At 34.7% G+C, this 19,694-nt stretch overlaps 2 protein-coding genes and 1 long non-coding RNA gene across 4 annotated transcripts in view; 1 reads left to right on the top strand and 2 right to left on the bottom strand.

The window, feature by feature from the left end:
* Positions 1-1,013: 1,013 nt before the first annotated feature.
* LOC106880172 (uncharacterized) lies at positions 1,014-15,459 on the bottom strand. Of its 2 annotated transcripts, XM_014930017.3 has the most exons (8): positions 15,117-15,459; positions 12,239-12,331; positions 10,532-10,690; positions 8,740-9,631; positions 6,777-7,025; positions 4,010-4,167; positions 2,245-2,439; positions 1,014-1,654 (listed from the first exon to the last, which is right to left on the bottom strand). In XM_014930017.3, the coding sequence occupies exons 1-8, from the start codon at positions 15,333-15,335 to the stop codon at positions 1,511-1,513; spliced, it is 2,109 nt and encodes a 702-aa protein (XP_014785503.2). In that variant the 5' UTR covers positions 15,336-15,459; the 3' UTR covers positions 1,014-1,510. The 2 variants fall into 2 exon arrangements, with proteins under 2 accessions (XP_014785503.2, XP_014785504.2); XM_014930018.3 differs by lacking the exon at positions 6,777-7,025.
* A 599-nt stretch (positions 15,460-16,058) lies between these two features.
* Positions 16,059-19,694, bottom strand: part of LOC149136266 (uncharacterized) — a 5,982-nt gene continuing 2,346 nt past the window's right edge. The window contains exon 2 of the long non-coding RNA XR_016241710.1: positions 16,059-16,339. This is a non-coding gene — a long non-coding RNA (uncharacterized LOC149136266). The remainder of the gene's footprint in view (positions 16,340-19,694) is intronic.
* LOC106880170 (glutathione hydrolase 1 proenzyme) overlaps positions 16,491-19,694 on the top strand; it is a 91,309-nt gene continuing 88,105 nt past the window's right edge. The window contains exon 1 of the mRNA XM_089351554.1: positions 16,491-16,598. Coding sequence (XP_089207680.1) covers positions 16,577-16,598 — 22 coding nt within the window. The 5' untranslated portion in view covers positions 16,491-16,576. The remainder of the gene's footprint in view (positions 16,599-19,694) is intronic.

Here is a 19,694-nt window from a genome sequence, read left to right as displayed (position 1 = left end):
TATGTTTACAATACAATATTTAGCAGAGGGGGATGTTCTGGTGGTGAGCTTAAAGAGAGATGAACAGAGGAAGCAGTTATATTGAGGGAGAGAGAGGTAGATAGCATTTGTATTGTCAGAGTAGAGATACATCAACAGCAAGAAAAAGTAGAAATAAACAAACAACTGAACTGAACTGAAATGAGCTTTGTAACTGAAAACTATAGTGATGAACGAGGTGGTGGTGGTGGTGTGTTGGTAGTGTAAAGTATTTTTTTATTAAGCTAAATCTATAATATTATTCTTCTAACTGTTCATTCAAACTTTACGTGCAGTGATGTTTCTTGATTTGAATAGAAATTGAGTTTTGTCAGTGATAGAGATAAGATTGACATGCTTCCATTGGAGGATTCCCTCAAGGTCTCCATTCATGTAATTAATACAGGCTTGGCATATGATATCTAGGCTGCATAAAGAGAGAGCTTTGTTAGGTGATTGGCAGCTAGATTATTGAAGACAGAGATGTATTGATGTATTGAAGACAGATTATTGATGTATTGAAGACAGAGAGAGAGAGAGTGCAAAACTGACCTATGGGATATGCCAGAGTTAGGAGTGAGATGAAAAGAGCTCTGTCAACACATGCCATGATGGTGTGACTTTATAGGAGACAACTGATTTGGGGGCACATACAAGGGGACAAGTGGTCAGGTGTACCTGATGATATTGCATGAGACCAGCAAGTTCCAAGCAACAGGGATCACTAGTAGTGACAGAAGAGATAATAAAGAGATAGCATGTCTGTGGGCCCAGAAATTGGTATGTGTTCATACCAATGATATACAAATGTATACAAAGCAGTGAGGTGACCTTTTGCTTGATGCACAGCATAGCAACAGCACCATCAGAGATATCAGGGTTCTACAATTCCATAGGCACATTTATTGGTAAAAAAAAAATTAATATTATTTTTCTCTTTTGACGAATATATTCAAGAAAGTGGTGAACTGGAAATAAATGAGTGAGAGACCAAATGCTTTAAACTTCTTTATTTTCATTTTTCTACATGATTCATCATGATGCAATTATTATCTAAACATTGAAAAGAAAATAAATAATATATAATTGCTGAAGTAACAATATAAAAGAGACAGCATTTTCCGATAAACATAATGGATATCAGAATGTTCTCATTTGCATATAATGATTCTTAGCTAAAAGACATATTTAACAGCTACATGTGGCAATTTACAGTTAACTTGAGATACATATTCAACAGCATATGGACATATATGTATGTAAATATATATTTTAAAAGAGACATAACTACAAAATACCTGAGATTTTGGATAAAGTGTTTAAGGATTTATAAAATAAAGATAACTGGATTATATGACATCAAAACAGAAGTATTTAAATCTAAGACTTTATGATCATTTGTCTTAAATGTCACAAACATGATGCAGTTTTAATAGGCAGATTTATGTTACATGATTCAATGCCAAAAGGGGATTTCAGACCAACACTGTTTTCAAGTAGTTGCTTCTGGTAAAGGATACACTCTGTTGAAGACATAAGGCTTAAAGATGATAAAGCTACCACACATCATGATGGACAAAGCTAGGAGAGTAAAGCTGATCAAACCTCCACAGGCCCATCTCCTCATATTTGTTACCTGCAACAAGAATAAAGAGCTGAAAATATTTACCTTAACAAAGCCAGAAGCAATCTTTTCTTTTACATCATAAAGGTTTTTATTTCACTTATTTCTATAGTCTATATTTTGCCTGGTAGACATTGAATGTGATAAAATCTAAGGTATCTTCACTTTCTGGTATTGACCCTTTAGCATTTAAACCAGCCATATCCAGTCAAAACACTTGATCTGTTTTATATTCACACTAGCCAGATCTGGCTTTTCACACGTGTAGCTGCTTGCATTAATTTATATATATGCACACACACATACACACAAAAGAAAGAGAGCAAATATACATGAATTTTGTTTTTCCTTTCCAGAAATTAAAAGAGCTATTTATTCAACAAGAGGGGCATGTATGTAGATGCTCAGTCTTCAGTTGACAACTAGCTCTCCCTCATATCACACTATTATCTTAAAAAGAGAAAGAAGCACACAGCCTAAAGACAAATGACAGGATAGCCATGACTAGAATATCTGATCATAGGTTTGCTCAGTCAGAACCGACTTGGGACTAAACAACAACAACTAGTTATATCTATAAAAAAAAAAAAAAAAAAACTTACAAAATCTTTGTATGGCTGAATTTGTGTCATTGTTGTGACTGTTTTCACCCAGTAAACAGGTAAGAGATGTTCGAAAGAAGCCAAATTGAGAGGCTGCTTCCATTTAGAATCAAACAGTTTTCTGGAAATCTTGATGTTAAACTGGAAACTGATTACTCGATGCCAAATCTGTCCTGTTACTGGTTCAATATATATCTGAAAGAAGAAGTACAAGTGTATATGCAATTTACAGATGGGACTTCATTTGGATGCATTGTTCTTGACAGTAGATTTGTGTTTTGTGCATAAATGTGAATGTGCCTGTGATTACCAGCAGATTCAGGACACACAAGATGGCAGACAGTCCATTTACATTGAATTAAAAATGTCAGTGGGTTTGATAAAATAAGTACCAGTTACATATTTATCCGTTTGATCAATAGTAACCTCTCAAACTGCGTAGCCTCAATCCAGTGTAAGAAACCCTCATTATGATTATTATTATCGTTTATTATTCATCATCGTTTAACGTCCGCTTTCCATGCTAGCATGGGTTGTAGGATTTGACTGAGGACTGGTGAGCCAGAGGCTGCACCAAGCTCCAATCTGATTTGGCAGAGTTTCTACAGCTGGATGCCCTTCCTAACGCCAACCACTCAGAGAGTGTAGAGGATGCTTTTACGTGCCACTGGCACGAAGGCCAGTCAGGAGGTACTGGCAACAGCCACACTCGAAATGGTGTATTTTATGTGCCACCTGCACAGGAGCCAGTCCAGCGATTATTATTATTATTATTATTATTATTATTATTACTATTACTGAAGGCAGCAAAACGACAGAACTGTTAGCATGCTGGGTAAAATGCTTAGCGGCATTTCATCCATCTTTACATTCTGAGTTCAAACTCTGCAAAAGTTGACTTTGCCTTTCATCCCTTCAGGGTCAATAAAATAAGTACCAGTTGAATACTGGGGGTTAATGTAATCAACTTACTCATTCTGCTAGAATAGGGACAGAGGTAGGATATGTCTATTTACACAGGCATCAGTAACAAAATGCTGGAAGCATTCAATCAGAAACCAAGGTGGTCTGCATCATTCTGAATGAGTGCTAAGAGGTCACAGGAACATGCATAAGCTATGACAAGTTGGTGGACTTTCTACTGACAAAACTAAGCAAGGCAGAAATGTGCATCTAACATTCTCACACCTGCTGCTGAGTAATTTTAGTCTGCAACTGGTATATTTTTGTGTTATTTAGCATTGTGCATCTATAAGAGATATCCTCTCTCAGGATGAATAATGCAGTAAATTTGACTTTCCATGATAACTCTGCATTAAGTATAATACACACATTACTATTTTAAACAAATATTGCTTCCGTTGCACATACCATGTGTGTGTGTGTGTGTGTGTGTGTGTGTACACATTATTCAGTTTTATTTCAAGATTTCTTGTCAATAGAAAAAGAGCCAGTTTCTGACCTAGATCCAAGGCTCCTTCATTGGAATTTCAACAACACCAACAGGGTATTTTTGTGTGTATGTATATGTACAGATTTGAATGTATATATGTATGCATGTATTTATTATCAACTGTTTCAATATATTGAAGCTAGAATAAAATATGGAAGGAAAGAATTGAAGAAGGCAGAAACAAATATTTGAAAAAAAGAGTTCATAAGAAAATAAGGAAATTAGAGTATAAAGCGTAAAATAGTGTTTTATAGAGTAAGTGGAGAAGAAGAAAGAGAGTGAAATTAATATTTGTATAAAGAAAATAATTACATAACAATGGGATTTGTTGCTTTTTGTTTTTCTTTCTACTTGTGTAATATTGCTGGCTGTTGAGTAGGGATGACTTAAGAAACTCATATAACAACATTGTTGAGTAACATTCTGAATACCATCCTCTTCAATGAAGAATCCATCGACTTTAAATTCATCTAAGAATTGAAGAAATATTATTACAGATAGGCATTTGCTGGGAAAAGCCTGAAGTCATTTAACATTAATTTTTAAGAGTAAAAGACAGAATCAGTAGAATATAGGACAAATTTATGCATTTTTGTATTTGGTTACATATCTTTTCTGCTAAACTCAAATCATAACGGTATGGAGTTTACCTTCGAATATTTTACAGATAAAATACAGTGGTTGATAAATCGAGTACCAGTGAAGTACTGGTGTTAATTTAATTGACTTGCCTTCCACACCATAATTTGTGTCCATTATGCCAATGTTGTAAATCAATATCTAAATTCATATAAAGAGTGCAGAGTTGTAATTCCTTAAGTCATTTAGCTTCACACAGCTGAGTTTCTAACTCATATCTTTGAATTCCTCTGGAATCAAATTTGCTTCCAGCTTTCTGCACTTAATGTCATAAGAATGAGTATTATACCTGGGTCTACTATTTCTTTCCTTTTCCAAAATTAGAATCATGTGTCCAAGTAAAAGTGAATATAGGCATAGGAGTGGCTGTGTGGTAAGTAGCTTGCTTACCAACCACAGGGTTCCAGGTTCAGTCCCACTGCATGGCACCTTGGGCAAGTGTCTTCTACTATAGCCTCAGACTGACCAAAGCCTTGTGAGTGGATTTGGTAGACGGAAACTGAAAGAAGCCTGTCATATATATGTATATATATATATGTGTGTGTGTATATGTTTGTGTGTCTCTGTTTGTCCCCCCCAACATTGCTTGACAACCGATGGTAGTGTGTTTACGTCCCCTGTAACTTAGCGATTCGGCAAAAGAGACCGATAGAATAAGTACTAGGCTTACAAAGAATAAGTCCTGGGGTCGATTTGGTCGACTAAAGGTGGTGCTCCAGCATGGCAACAGTCAAATGACTGAAACAAGTAAAAGAGTATGCAGATATTTATCAATATGATTGATAGCTCTCATTTGCTATATTTGCATTCATAATTTCATGGAGAAAAAAAGAAACTTTTTATTCTCACTCTATTGAAGCTCAAACACAGCTAAAGAAAGGTTGGCACTGGAATTAAATGATGCTGTAGTCAGGAATTCAATTGAAGTGAATTAAAAAAACCCAGTCTTTAATAATATGAAGTGGAAAATAATACAAATATAAGAATGTATATTAAATCTATTTAATGGTTTCTAATTTAGGTACTAGGCCAGTCAACAATTTTCAGGGTCAGTAGTTACTTATATACAATCAATTTCAATAAGGCCAAGCATGAGCAAGCCATGTTTCAAGTCCCCTAATGAACAGAGTGCCAAAGGACCAGAAGACCAAATACTGAGAACACCAAATTTTGAGATGAATTATTTTTAGAAGAAAGTTTATTTGAGGAACATATAGCATATTTACTCTTTTATTATGCTGTGTCAGAATAACTGTTTTAAGGGAAAATAAAAAGAAAAACGATCTTTAAAACATGATTTATAGTTTTAAAATTAAATCTGTTTGAGAAATATATTATAACATGTTTCATTGTGCAACATCAATAAAATAAAGGTAATTCGTGATACAGTGAGCATATTTACTCACAAAAATGGTAAACATGTATTGCAGGAATACGATATCAAAGACATAAGCAGAAAATTAAATAGTTTATTTATTGAATACTTTTTTCATAATCGAATATTCTCTTTCTGTTCTTCAATACAAATTTGAACATACGAAACAATTAAAAAGATTGCTTATCTCCCTTTGCTTTCCCTCTTTTTACTGTGTAATCCCAATATACAATTTTTGGCGTTTTGATCATTTGGTATGATTGTGTTTGTTCTTTAAAAAGAGGAAGGAAAACATTCAATAATGAGAGGATTTAAAGAGCAGAATAATTAAACAAATAAACTTATTTCAATTTTTACTTATGTCTCTGATATTGTATCTCTACAATACTGGCAGAATTGTTAGCACGCTGAATGAAATTGCTATGTTCTGAGTTCAAATTCCACCAAGGTCAAATTTGCCTTTCGTCCTTACAGGATTGATAAATTAAGTACCAGTTATATACTGGAGGCAATGGAATTGACTAGTCCCCCTCTCAACAAATTTCAGGCCTTGTGCCTTTGTGGAAAGGATTATTATTACCTCCTTAGCAAAGGCAGACGTATTGTTTTTAGTCATGTCTGTTTGTTTGTTTGTTTGTCCATGGACAAGATACCACAAGAATCGCTGGATGGATTCAGATGAAACTTTCAGGGATGTTTTGCCTCATAACTGGCACAAACTGATTAGATTTTGGGATCAATCCAGCACCGGACAAGGATTCTGGATTATTTTTCCCGTTTTTTTTTTTTTTTTAAATGTTATTGTTACTGCACCAGACAAAATGCTTTGTAGCATATCTTTCATCTCTTTACATTTTGAATTCAAATACCACCAAGGCTATTTTTGCCTTTCATCTTTTGGTATTGATAAAATAAAATACTAAACAAGTACTTGGGTCAATGTAATCAATTAGCCACCAACCCTCAAAACTGCTGGTCTTGAGCCAAAAGTAGTAAGAATATTTCATTGATTTTCAGAGAATTTCTAATTTATCAATATTTTGTCCATAATGAATTTATACTTACCATTAACAGGTAAATATCTGCCCACTCGGACACAGTTCATTTCTAGCTCATTCTGCTTAGAAAATGTCAATGTTCGCCAGAACTCAGGCATAAACATTGAATATTTATCTGAGTAAAATACTGGGGTTCGGCATACAGTCGTAAGTGGAGCCTGTGGTGTAAAATATACGTAACCATTCACTTTTAGCTTTGATGATGCTGTGACTCGTGGGAAGTAAATTGCTGGGATGCAGGTATGGTTGTCATATTCTGCAATTATTTAAGCAGTATTTATTGGCTAATTCAAAAAATTAAAATCTTGATTAATGTTGTAAATTTTTCAGTGAACATCCTACTGCGGAACTTATTTTAGAAAACGTCTTGTGTTCGGGTATGTTAGGTTTTAAACAACGGAGCTATTGTTTTTTTATTGTGTTCTACATTCTTTGAGATATCTGCTGTGATATATTTCATAGATAAATATTTATCTCCATCACAATTGATTGGCCTATCTGTTATATTTTAGGGAAAGCAAGAAAACTTATTCCTTATTCATTTATTCTGTAACAATAATAATAGCTAGTTGCCAACACTTTTTTCTGCAAAATAGGGGTAGCTTATCCTGTTCAGGCTATATTATTAGCATTATCCTGCGTTTGAGAATTTAAAAATCACTTCTTTAACTTTCTAAGACATCTCAACGGTTCTAAAAGCAAACTTCATTTGTTTGTTTACATTTATCGTAATTTGAATTTAACAAATAATAATAAATCTTATTCACAACAATAATAATTAAAATCCTAGTGTAGATTCATATTCAATCATATTTACAAGTACATGAATATTTGTATAATTAAGAAGCTCACTTGTAACCATGTGGTTGTGAGCTTAGTCCCACAACACAGCACTTTGTACAATGTCTACTAATGTAGCCCCCAGACCTACAAGTGCCTTGTGAGTGAATAAGGTACACAGAAACTGTGTGGAAGCCCACTGTATATGTGAGTGTACGTTTGTGTTTGTGTATACCATTTTCCATCCCTTGGCTTTTGTTTTTTTTTGTTTTTTTTTTTACAACTGTAACTTAGCAGAACAACAAAAAAAAAGCAAATTAGAATAATTACCAGACTTAATAGTAGGTATTAGGGTCGACTTGGTCACCTAAACCCTTCAGGCAATGCCCCAGCATGGCCTACTGATGAAACCCAAGGTGGCAGAAATGCACAATTAGCAATGTTACCACCACTGCTGGACATAAGGCCTCTCAGTTTACACAAAAACACATATAAATGCTTACTTACATACATACACACACATACCTACACACCACACATACATACATACATACATACATACATGATCATGATGATGGCCATCCACTCGTGACCGAGGAAGACCATTGCTGACCTTCAGGAACATTGTGCGCTCTAGGACTAACTTATATTTTGCATTTGTGGCTCTGTTGGTGGCTAATGAGCCCTGCTCTTGATAAGCATACACGACTGCAAACATTGCAGACCGAGCTTTCCCCATTCACTATACAAGCTGCACAGCTCGCTTAAGTTCTTCATGCTGGATACGTGCTCTCTCAAAAGTATCAATCCCCTCCTTAACCTGCTTCTTCCATTTGTGACGATGACAGGCATTGTTCCCCCAGTCAGTATCCTGCATATCACAAGCCTTTAATGAGGACATGACACAGTCCTTAAATCGCAACCTTGGTTTCTGCCAGAGTCTCTTTCCATTCACAAGTTCTCCATATAGCATCTGCTTAGGAATCCTGCTATCCTTCATTCTAATAAGGTGTCCAGTCCAACATAACCGGTGCTTGTGCACCATTGCCTCAATACTCAAGATACATACATACATACATGCATACATACATACATACATACATGCATACATACATACATGCATACATACATACATACCTACATTATTTGTAATGTTTTGTTCAAAAATACTCTATAAATGTTATACTCACCAGTCAGAAGAAAGTTGTTTTTAATATGGTTTTCATGAAGGCAGGTATAAAATATCCACCTGGGGTTTTCCTGGAATGTGTCTTTCACATCAAAATTGTTAGTCAAGATACCTTTGTGTTTGTATTCTCCTGTAAAATAACCTTTCGCTATATCCTGTTGAGTACTTGTGAAAATTAGATTCCTGGATTCTGGTGGCAAAGAATTATGACTGAGCAAGGCCAAATGTGAGAAAATATAATCAAAGAGCAGATCCATGAAAATATTCAAAGTCATGTTGTGTTTGTCAAAGACAAAACAGTCAGTGGTGGAATTGACAGAGAAGTTTGCAACAGTTGAGCATAATAACTGTTGGATATGTTCATGATGGATCGTGTCATTGGTTAATTTCCAATTTTCTAAATGTTGGATTAAACCAAATTCAGATGTAGCATTCTGCTTTTCTGTTTTTTGTGCATTTTTACAATGTTGATTAGTGTCTTTATAAACACATTCATTTTCAGTCATCTTCTGTTCAGCATTGATGCATTGGGTGGAACTCTTGAGACCATTTAAGCAGGTTGTACCAAATTTTTGAGGATCTATAATCACATTGTACAGAGCTTGTATCTCATCTCTGTTGAAAGACAAGTTTGTTAATAACTGCTCAGGTATTATCGTCTGTTGAGTTATCCAATTAGTGATAGACCAATTGAGGGAAGCATTTGGGTTACTCTGCAACCAATCTTCTGATGGGAATTTCGCTAAGTCACCATAAAAGTCTGTACCATTATATAATATGAAAGCTAAATGAAGTTGATGTTGTAAGAGATCAGGGATGTTTGAAAGTATAAAATTATTTTCTCCTCCCCACAAAGAAACATTGTATAAGTATTCCAAGTTAAAAATGTTCAGCTTTCAAGTATGAAATAGAAAGAAATATATTGAATTAATTCTAAACAATACAAATGACATATTGATATTGGTCAGGCTGATGCAGCAGATACTCTGCTCTGGTGTTCTTAAAAGACTTAGCTGCAAATAAAAGTATTTGCCTTACACATTTCCCCTGACATGCAGTAATGACAGAATCTCTGCATAGCCAATCAAGGTACTAGAAATAGCAACTATATCTCCCTCGTGTCTCACCTTTGTGCCCAGAACACTGAATAATGTAATTTTAGATGACATCTTAATAAAGATGAGGCAGTTATTGCTAGAACGGTTTGCTCAGTCAGGGCTAAACAAGGTCTAAGTAAATTTCTGGTTGATTCAAAAGGCAAATAAAATGAGTTTGTGTGATTTCTTGCCCAAGAATAATAGGAAAAAAAATAAGCCACAGTCAAGGATTGAAACAGAATTACAAACTTGGATTCAAGAAATTTAATCCTAGGTCTATTAGTAGCAGTATAACTACTAGATATGTTTTGATTGGGTAGAGAAAAAACAACCTGTGTTTTAGTGTAAGGGTAAATGAGAATTTTGTTGTAATCATACCCTTTCAAAAGACATTGGCTAACATGAAGCAAGCCTGCATAAAGGCCTTTTTATGGTTTCTATTAACCAGTAAACTGTTTCTTCTACTATGGCACCACTTAAATGTTTGAACATTAACGTTATGTTTTTCCACTTTTGAAACAAAAACAAAATTATATTATTAACTTGTTCATCTTGTAAGATTAAAGCAAATCAATAATGTTGGTATCAATTATACAATTTTTATACTTTACCAATATCAAATTAGCAAGTATTTTCACCGTAAACTGAACGTTATAATGGCCAATTTAAAAAAGGAAGGAGAAAGAGAGAACATACCTTATCATTTTCATGGCAATTTATACCACATTCTAACCTCGTTTGATGCTCATCAAAAGTCTGCTGTCGTAATATTTCATAAGATAACTTTGATCCTAATAAATCTATTTGTGTATGTTTTCTAGACTCTTTATAGACATAGGGTCCGACTTCACGTATCTGAAATACCAAACTATCACATTTTATGGATATTACAAAATAAAAAAAGACATAAATTTTGATGACTATAAAAGTCTCAATTCCTTCTGGTGAGATCATAAGATCATAAGAATGAAATATGTAGAGTCTTTTTCCCAAATTTGCCGAAATAATTAAAACAACATTAGTCATGATTACTACTACAACAACAACTACTACTACTACTACTACTATTGCTGCTGCTACAACTACTACTATTACTGCTTCATCAAAACTTAATAAAAATATTTTCTTCCCCAGTTTTGAAAAGCTTCTGTTGTTCCTACTTTTCTCTTCAAGCAATGTTATTATCTCAATTTTGTTTTGTCATTCAAATCATTCATTATGTCAAATGTGGGTTTCTTTGTTTTGTTTTGTTTTGCTTTTTGTTTTTTTTTTTTATGTTGGGGATAGAATTAAAAATGCTATACCATCCAGTGTCTGTTGCATTAAAAATGTATTACTTCATAGTTTTGTATTAGCATTTAAACTATTTCATTCTTGTTGATTAAAATGATATATGTACAAGCCCAAGTCACTGTAATCACAACTGAGCAAATATCCCTGCTGTATCAAGCAGAACTCTCAGTTAGCAACTAAAAGCACTAAAAATCAAATATAAAGTTTAAAATAAATCGTTATATGCACGGTAACTAGCAAGAATCAAAACGATGTCTCACATATTTATTCTTAATACATTCCAGAAGATCCAAATGTGAATATGCCAACTGCTGTTGTGTTTTGTCACAGAACAATTTCTCCTTTACAATAAATGTATTCTCATAACATATTTGACACATTAGCGCAAGGGACTCTGCAATACCTGGTGTTTTGAAATTATTCAGTCTCATCAGGTGTGGAATCTTGGGCTGGTATCTTTTACTATAAGCTCAAGTTGACCCATGACTTATGAATGAAACTGAGTTGACAGAAACAGTGTGGCAGCTTGTCAAATGGAGAGAACATGTAATTTTGTCCGTAAAAACCTCAACAGATTTCGTCGTTTTCTTCTGTATACAACTGTTGACCTCCGACGCTAGACACAACAGACAGCTCCCAACATCTGCAGTCATATACAGCTGTTAGCTAATTAGCTCAAGCACAAGTGGTAATCACATCTAACAGCCACACACACACACACACATAAGCTACTATAAATATCACAAAATGATGCAAGTATTATGTATTTTGAATATAGGAATAATTGATATTAGCTTAATATGCACACATTAATTATTAGTAAGGCTTTTAAAGCTGTATCAGTTCTTCTAGGTTGACTTGTATTGCGTATTCTATAACGACTGGCCAACTGAGTAACAGCAGTTTATTCCTCTCCTTTACAGCAAACATCTTAGTTTAAAGAATTGTTTTTACCTCACAATATCTAGCTACAGCTATAGGAAGGCTTGGGAGCGAATTTTATAGATGGTAAGCTAACATAAACATCCAGTTTTCAACGACATGATTGTGTTAATAATAAATAATACTCGAGAATGATGTATACTTATAGAAACGGTTGAAGCAACATACCTTGGGCTTCTGTTTTCTGTACAAATAGTCGTCGACATTGTCAATCACGAAATAATAAATCCTGTTATAGTGTGTGTAGAAGTCATCATTTTTCTAATAAGGAGAAAAATAAAGATATGTTTCAGACAAATATTTCAGCAGTCTTGAAGACAAATGGCATTAAATATTTTATCACAGAGATAAACATATGCAGAATAATGTTATAGACGTGTCAGATATATATATATATATATATATATATATATATATATATATACATACATACACGAATATTTGTATATATACACATACGAATATTTGTATATATATATATATATATATATATATGTATGTATATATATATATATATATATATATATATATATATATATATATATCCGAATATTTGTTTAAACTGGCTATAAAATGTAGACAAAGATTGCAAAAGTAAAACTTGGGAAGTATAATGTAAAATAAACTGACTTAGTAGAATGGACACCAAAACTCCAAAGTTCTTTTGCCAGAAGTATGATCATCTCAGAATACCGTTAGACTAGACATTTAGAATATAGATATTTAGAATGATTTAAAACCTACTGTTGTTTATATGATAATGAGTTTGTTGTTAACAATATTCCAAGAAGCTTTTATACTTTCGACCATTTTGCTATTTTACAATGTAAATTTGAAAACTTTAAAGAGGCAACATACAAATAATTACATGAAATGCATAAATTAAAACAAGATATATAAAATTCAAAAGTCCATTTACATTGATCAGAGCATTCTGCTGTCTTTACACAACCTCTCCAGTTGATCAATGTAATGATGGCGAGAGTAGAATCGTCTGTGAGTTCTTTGTTCTGAGTGGATAAATAAGAACCCATGTTTTCGTCAGGTAAATATCTCGGAGACCTTTATTAGTAGCCAATAGTATTTTTGAACTCAGATCTTATATTTCCGTTTCGTACTTCATTTGCATAGAGCCCATACATTTGGCTCTTAGGTAGGTTTTACTCCGACAAATCAAGCAGCTAAGTTTTCTACTCTGTATCATCAGTTTCATGCTCTTTGTCTCGGTGTTTTCTACTAGTCACAGTTCCGGTATGGATGAGTTGTTTTCGAGTGTCATTAAACTTGCTCAGAATGAATACAAGAAGTATAACCATAAGAGTGTTGCAATGATACACAGTAATTTTTGCAGGAAATTTGGTTTTGCTTGCACAGAAAAAATGCCAGTACTGAGAAACGACAAAGTGAGGTTGCTGTGTGGCTTTCTTGTACAGATTGAAAGAGTAGAATGCAACAGATTGCATACAACAGTCATCTACAAGAAGAAGTGACTACTAAAATCGATGTGGCATGCCGGTTCGGAAAAGTAAAGTATTTATTTCTAAATATAGAGGGGAAAAACAAAGGGATTAAGTCGATCACATCGAACCCGGTGCGTAACTGGTACTTATTTAATCGACCTTGAAAGGATGAAAGGCAAAGTCTTTTATACAGAAGGCACAAAATATTCCTCATCTGAGATCACATGCTGTTCCTCGATGTGGAATACAATTAAACCGGGTACAGCAACAATTCCGGGGGGAAAACAAAACAATAATGATAACCCTTTCCACTATAGGTAGAAGGCCTGAAATTTAGAGGGAAGGGCTAGTCTTTTATATCGACCCCAATGCTCGACTGGTACTTATTTTATCGACCCCGATAAGATGAAAGGCATTTCATAATGTAAAATAAACTGATTTAGAAGGCATTTCATCTTATCGGGGTCGATAAAATAAGTACCGGTCGATATAAAAGAATAGCGTCGATCTTGGCGGAGTTTGAACTTAGAATGTAATGTGTCGGAAGATATATTGCTATGTACTCTGTCCGATACCCAAACGATTTTGCCTGCTCGCCACCCTAATAATAATAATAATAATAATACGAAGAAGAAGAAGAACAACAACAACAACGCCAATGCAATGTTTTTTTCCAGAAGAAAGGAAAATTAATTAAGAACAGTTATATTATACTAGATAAAGAAATGAAGATAAGAGAATTAGATCAAAACACACTTAATTCATAATCAACGAACTAGACTGAAAACGAAGCATACAAATGATAGAAAAGTGAGAAAGTAACATAAACGTATTAGATCAATACTGGAAACCGAGCTAAATGCAAAATAAATAAAATGAAGTGATGGGCATCAATACTCTAGCTGTCACAGTAATAATGTATCGTTATTGTTAACTGAATACTAAAGGAACCAGAAAGACTAGACAGACAAAAAGGCAAGAAAATTAAAGGCTACGTTCAGAATACAGCACCCAAAATCTTTCATAAGCATGTTTATATTTACCTCGAATACAAGAAGGTAAGGGCTTTATGCAACTAGTAAATTATCGTAAAATATCCACTGTAGGGTAACAAAAATATCTGGTAAGGAATAATGGAAAATTAGGACAAATAACTACAAAAAAAATCTTGTCTTTTATGAAGGTAACAAATACGAAACAGAAGCTGGAATGGCAAACATTTGTGAAGAGAGAGAAGAAACAACGGAAATTGAAATAAAATTAGAATAAGCAAATAATAAAGCTACAGGGTGCTATGCTGAGGAAATAACATGAATGCTCCTACACAGCTAATATTTGAAAAAGGTAAACATGGTAGAAATAAGCAAAAGAAAACATTGTCACACTGGTTGACTCAAAGCTGAAACTGAAGTATTTATGATTCCAACAGAGTTTAAAATCCTTATCATCAGAAACTATACACACAAGGGCCGCGTACCCGAGTGATGAACCAGATTGGGTGATCCAATGATCTAAATTAGTAAAATAATGAATAAAAGAGTAGGATGCAACGCCAGTGTTTGAAAGAAGTGAAAACGTTGACTTACCCATTGTTCATAGTTTATACTTTGGTCAGAGAAATAACACTGCCGGCCAGTAATTCCAGTGTAGATGAGTTTGGGGAACTCAAATCCCATGATGAGAGCAACAGCTAGAAACAGTAATCCAGTGATGAAAATGCCAATGCCTAAAATACGGCTTGATGTTCCATGCTGGCGTACACCAGTCTCTTCGATTTTTTTACCCCAATATGATCGATCAATCATTGGTGTATATTGCCGTGAGAGACAACTATGAAACAATATAAAACAGATTTGCCCCAGGTCGCATAAATACAATCAGTTACGTCGGTGGTGGTAGCTGTAATGTTCTACTCGCCATATAGTCTTATTTTGCTATTATATTATATTATATTATATATTAGAATGTATTGTATTATATTAAAGCAGAATTGCTTACGATGTTGAATAGTCCTAAACAGAAGTACTTTGAATAAGCTGTTATGATGTCAAAATGTTTCAGAATGTAGCCTTTTTAACTGACTGCCATAAAAATACCTTTTCGACATTATATCAACACCGTGTTAGGCAAACAAATGAATAATTGTTAAATGGAAAACAAGGTAGCCGAGGTCTGAGGTTCTTCGAAATTTTCAGATGAAAGGAATCAATAAGAAAGAAGTGAAAAGTAATTGTCATTTCTGGTAATAGTTAGACTGCAGTTGTAATGCAGTTAGAATGCCGTTAAAGCCATTCATTATTTATAGAGGTAGTATTTGAAATTTCTTTGAAATATCAATTAAATTCGAATCTTTAAAAAGAGCACGTCAACCATACTGTTTGCGTAAAAATTGTTAGTAATATTATATTTATTCTTAAGGCGGCACACTGGCAGAATTGCTACCCGGCAAAATGTTTGGTGACACTTCGTCCGTTTTTACGATCCGAGTTCAAATTCTGCTAAGGCTGACTTTGCCTTTCATCCTTCCGAGGTCGATAAAATAAGTACCCGTTGAATAATAGGGTCGATGTAATCGACTTATCCGTTCCCCCGATATTGCTGGCCTTGTGCCAAAATTTGAAACCAATATTATGTTTATCCTTTAATAATTGTTTCTTATTCTCCTTGCTTCTGATTTCTTCTTTTCTTTCTAAAAAGAATTATTTTCAGAGAAATTTAAAGCAGCTTTTTGTTCAAGTTTCAAAAATTGATATTAAAAAAGAAAAGTAGTTTGTATGTCGCAAATTCTGCTTAGTAGCAACAGCAGAGCCTGAAAAATCAAAATGGTAACAACATCAGTGTTAAAGTCGTTTTAGTTAAATACATTTTCTAGCAGAAAAACAAATAAATTGCTTCGATATTGTACATTATAATTATATTAAAACGATTACTAATCCAATTTCCGTGAGAAATACGACAAATGCACAACTTTTACAAGACTTCTGGTGGACGTCATTGCAGAAATTATTGAGACGAGTTTAAATCATGTCAACAGAAATGTATTTCCATGCCATACTTTTCCTCTATTGGTGAGTTTTTAAATTGCTTTATGTCTCGCATGTTTTTCGACTGCTCTTTCTTCAGTTTGTTATTTAGAATATTCATAGTTTATTTAGATAAAACTAAAACGAACACAGCAGTCACTCACAAACGAGTACGACTTGTTAGCACGTATCATGTTTTCGCTCATTGTTTTAAATACTATTGTACCACAAACACACATAGACACCGTAGACTATGACAGCTAGAGGGAAAGAGGGTTATATTCAACACGGCTATTACTTATTTTAACCGAGTAGACAACACTAACTCTCTAAGTCCAACACTCTAATTCTAGTCCACGTTTATTTAGATACGGTACTCTTAGAAAAAGAGAGAGAAAACAACATTATAAAACACTTCGTAGAGCATACGAGATGATCAATTTTCTATCCATTTCTATCCTCGTTCTAAAATACTTTGCGGTTTATACCTCTCAGAAATAACTTATAGACCGTACGTCTGAATTATCATAGCTTTTGCCTATTTGAGTCTTATTCAGCTTTGGGCCAACCAAAATCCACACATGTTCTCTCAATGTTTATGTACAAATCAGTATTTAGAACACATCAGCTAGTGGATTAATTATGGCCGTTGGGAAAATTACGTAACACATCCCAGAACTTATGAAATCATTAGTTCCAGGCAATAATATACAGGGTGTCCACAAAGTCTGAGTACATGGAGTAAATAAAATCATAACACGAACAATTAAATATAAGAAATAATAATTTCTTGAAATATGTGTTAATCCCAATGTACCCAAACTTTGTGGACATCCTGTATTTCTAGACTCGCTCCAAAATGCCTTTCCACAGGACTCGTATATGTATGTGTATGTTTGGTAATTGTTTTGTTGTTTTTCAGTCTTGTCTCCATCAGCATTCCGAAATTTTGGGAGAGGGACCAGTCGATTAGATCAACCTCAGTACACAAATTGTACTTAATTTATCGACTCCGAAAGGATGAAAGGCAAAGTCGACCTCGGCGGAATTTGAACTCAGAACGTAAAGACAGACGAAATACCGCTAAGCATTCCGCCCAGCATGCTAACGTTTCTTATTTCTTTATTGCTCACAAAGGGCTAAACATAGAGAGGACAAACAAGGACAGACAAAGGAATTAAGTCGATTACATAGACCCCAGTGCGTTAATGGTACTTATTTAATCGACCCCGAAAGGATGAAAGGCAAAGTCGATCTCGGCGGAATTTGAACTCAGAACATAAAGACAGACGCAATACTGCTAAGCATTCCGACCGGCGTGCTAACGTTTCTGCCAGGTCGTCGCCTTATCAGCATTCCAATATTAGGTTCCCTAGTTACAGCATTGGATCAATCATTCCTCCTCATTTCCTTAACTTCTGGAAGGGATATTCGCTACAAGAATTATTGAGCATCTGCTTACAGACCCATATGTATCCAGGCGGTCTCTCTACTGTCCGTTTGTCTTCCCAAAACGTTAAACATCTTTCCGATTTATCATCCGTCTCTCTAGAGCTGTAAGTAAAGGAGATAATAAATACTACTCTTGAGTTCTGCAACCAGATTTCTGCTCCTCTTTAAAACTAGCGATGGTGATGGAAATTATGAGATACCACTCACACGCCCTATTGTGACACCTCGGTCTGATATTCTCTAACACAAAAATTGATTTAAAGCCAGAAATATATTCCCATACGCATTTTTTTCTTTTATTTGTTTCAATCACTGGACTACGGCCATGCTGGGTCACAGCAATGAAGAGTCTATTTTCTTTGGCATATTTTTCCTTGAGCTGGTTATCGAGCTAGTTTCAGTAAAACAGCTAAAACTATGTTTAAATTCCTTGGCCAACTTTTATTAATGATTTTATAATCACTTTTCTTTCAGGAAAAGATTTCCTCACAAATTTCATAGGCGCAGGAGTGGCTATGTGGTAAGTAGCTTGCCTATCAACCACATGGTTCCGGGTTCAGTCCCCCTGCGTGGAACCTTGGGCAAGTGTCTTCTACTATAGCCTCGGGCTGACCAAAGCCTTGTGAGTGGATTTGGTAGACGGAAACTGAAAGAAGCCTGTCGTATATATGTATATATATATATATATGTGTGTGTCTGTGTTTGTCCCCACCAGCATCGCTTGACAACCGATGCTGGTGTGTTTACATCCCCGTAACATAGCGGTTCGACAAAAGAGACCGATAGAATAAGTACTAGGCTTACAAAGAATAAGTCCTGGGGTCGATTTGCTCGACTAAAGGCGGTGCTCCAGCATGGCCGCAGTCAAATGACTGAAACAAGTAAAAGAGTATAAGAAAATTCAAACACGTTGGTATTAAACATGATTTCTCATTCATTCTTTGGTCTTTTTAATATTGAAAGTGCCATCAATTTCTGGTTGTTTTCTTCACAATCTTCTGCATCCCCATTTTCCAATGTCTTCTTTAAAGTAATTTATCATATTGCTCATTAGAGTGAATGAACAACGACTAAACCACCCATCCTTTAATACAAAATGTTGATTAATTTATTCTATAAATACACCCTTCCCACAGAGTTTGGTTGTAATCTGTTGCTACACATCCGTTGCTAAGTACTACTTTCTCTGCACACCTCACCCTCTCTATCTCTCTCCCTCTACGTTTCTCTCTCTCTCTCTCATTCTACCTCTCTCTCTACCTCAATGTTTTTCAAATCTGTTGGCGTTCCTTTTATTTTTTCCTCCTCTCAATGACCACCCCACTTGTATCACTTGTCACCTCTTCCTCCTTCCTTACTTCCCTCTTCTCTCCCCCTCTCTCCTCTCCCCCTCTCTCTCCCTCCCTCTCCCCCTCTCTCTTTCTCGTTCAATAACTCATTCATTAATCCTATTACATCCTTCAACACGATTAACATTTCTTCTCTCTCCAACGAAGGGTTCTGCCCGAAACGTTAGACTTGTTTGTCTTGTTTTCCATTTGTGTCTTTCGTTGTTCGAGAAAATAGTTCATATTCCATGTATTCGTACTTCGTATTTTTATTTTGTAGTTGTACACGTTTCATGACGTCCTGTGCCCACATATGCATATATACATACGTATAGATGTATGTACATATACGTATGTATAT

This window comes from Octopus bimaculoides, chromosome 4, assembly GCF_046866305.1.
Source record: "Octopus bimaculoides isolate indiv1 chromosome 4, ASM4686630v1, whole genome shotgun sequence".
NCBI lineage: Eukaryota > Metazoa > Mollusca > Cephalopoda > Octopoda > Octopodidae > Octopus > Octopus bimaculoides.
Note: the sequence above shows the minus strand (reverse complement) of the source record. Positions and strands in the feature narration are given on the sequence as shown.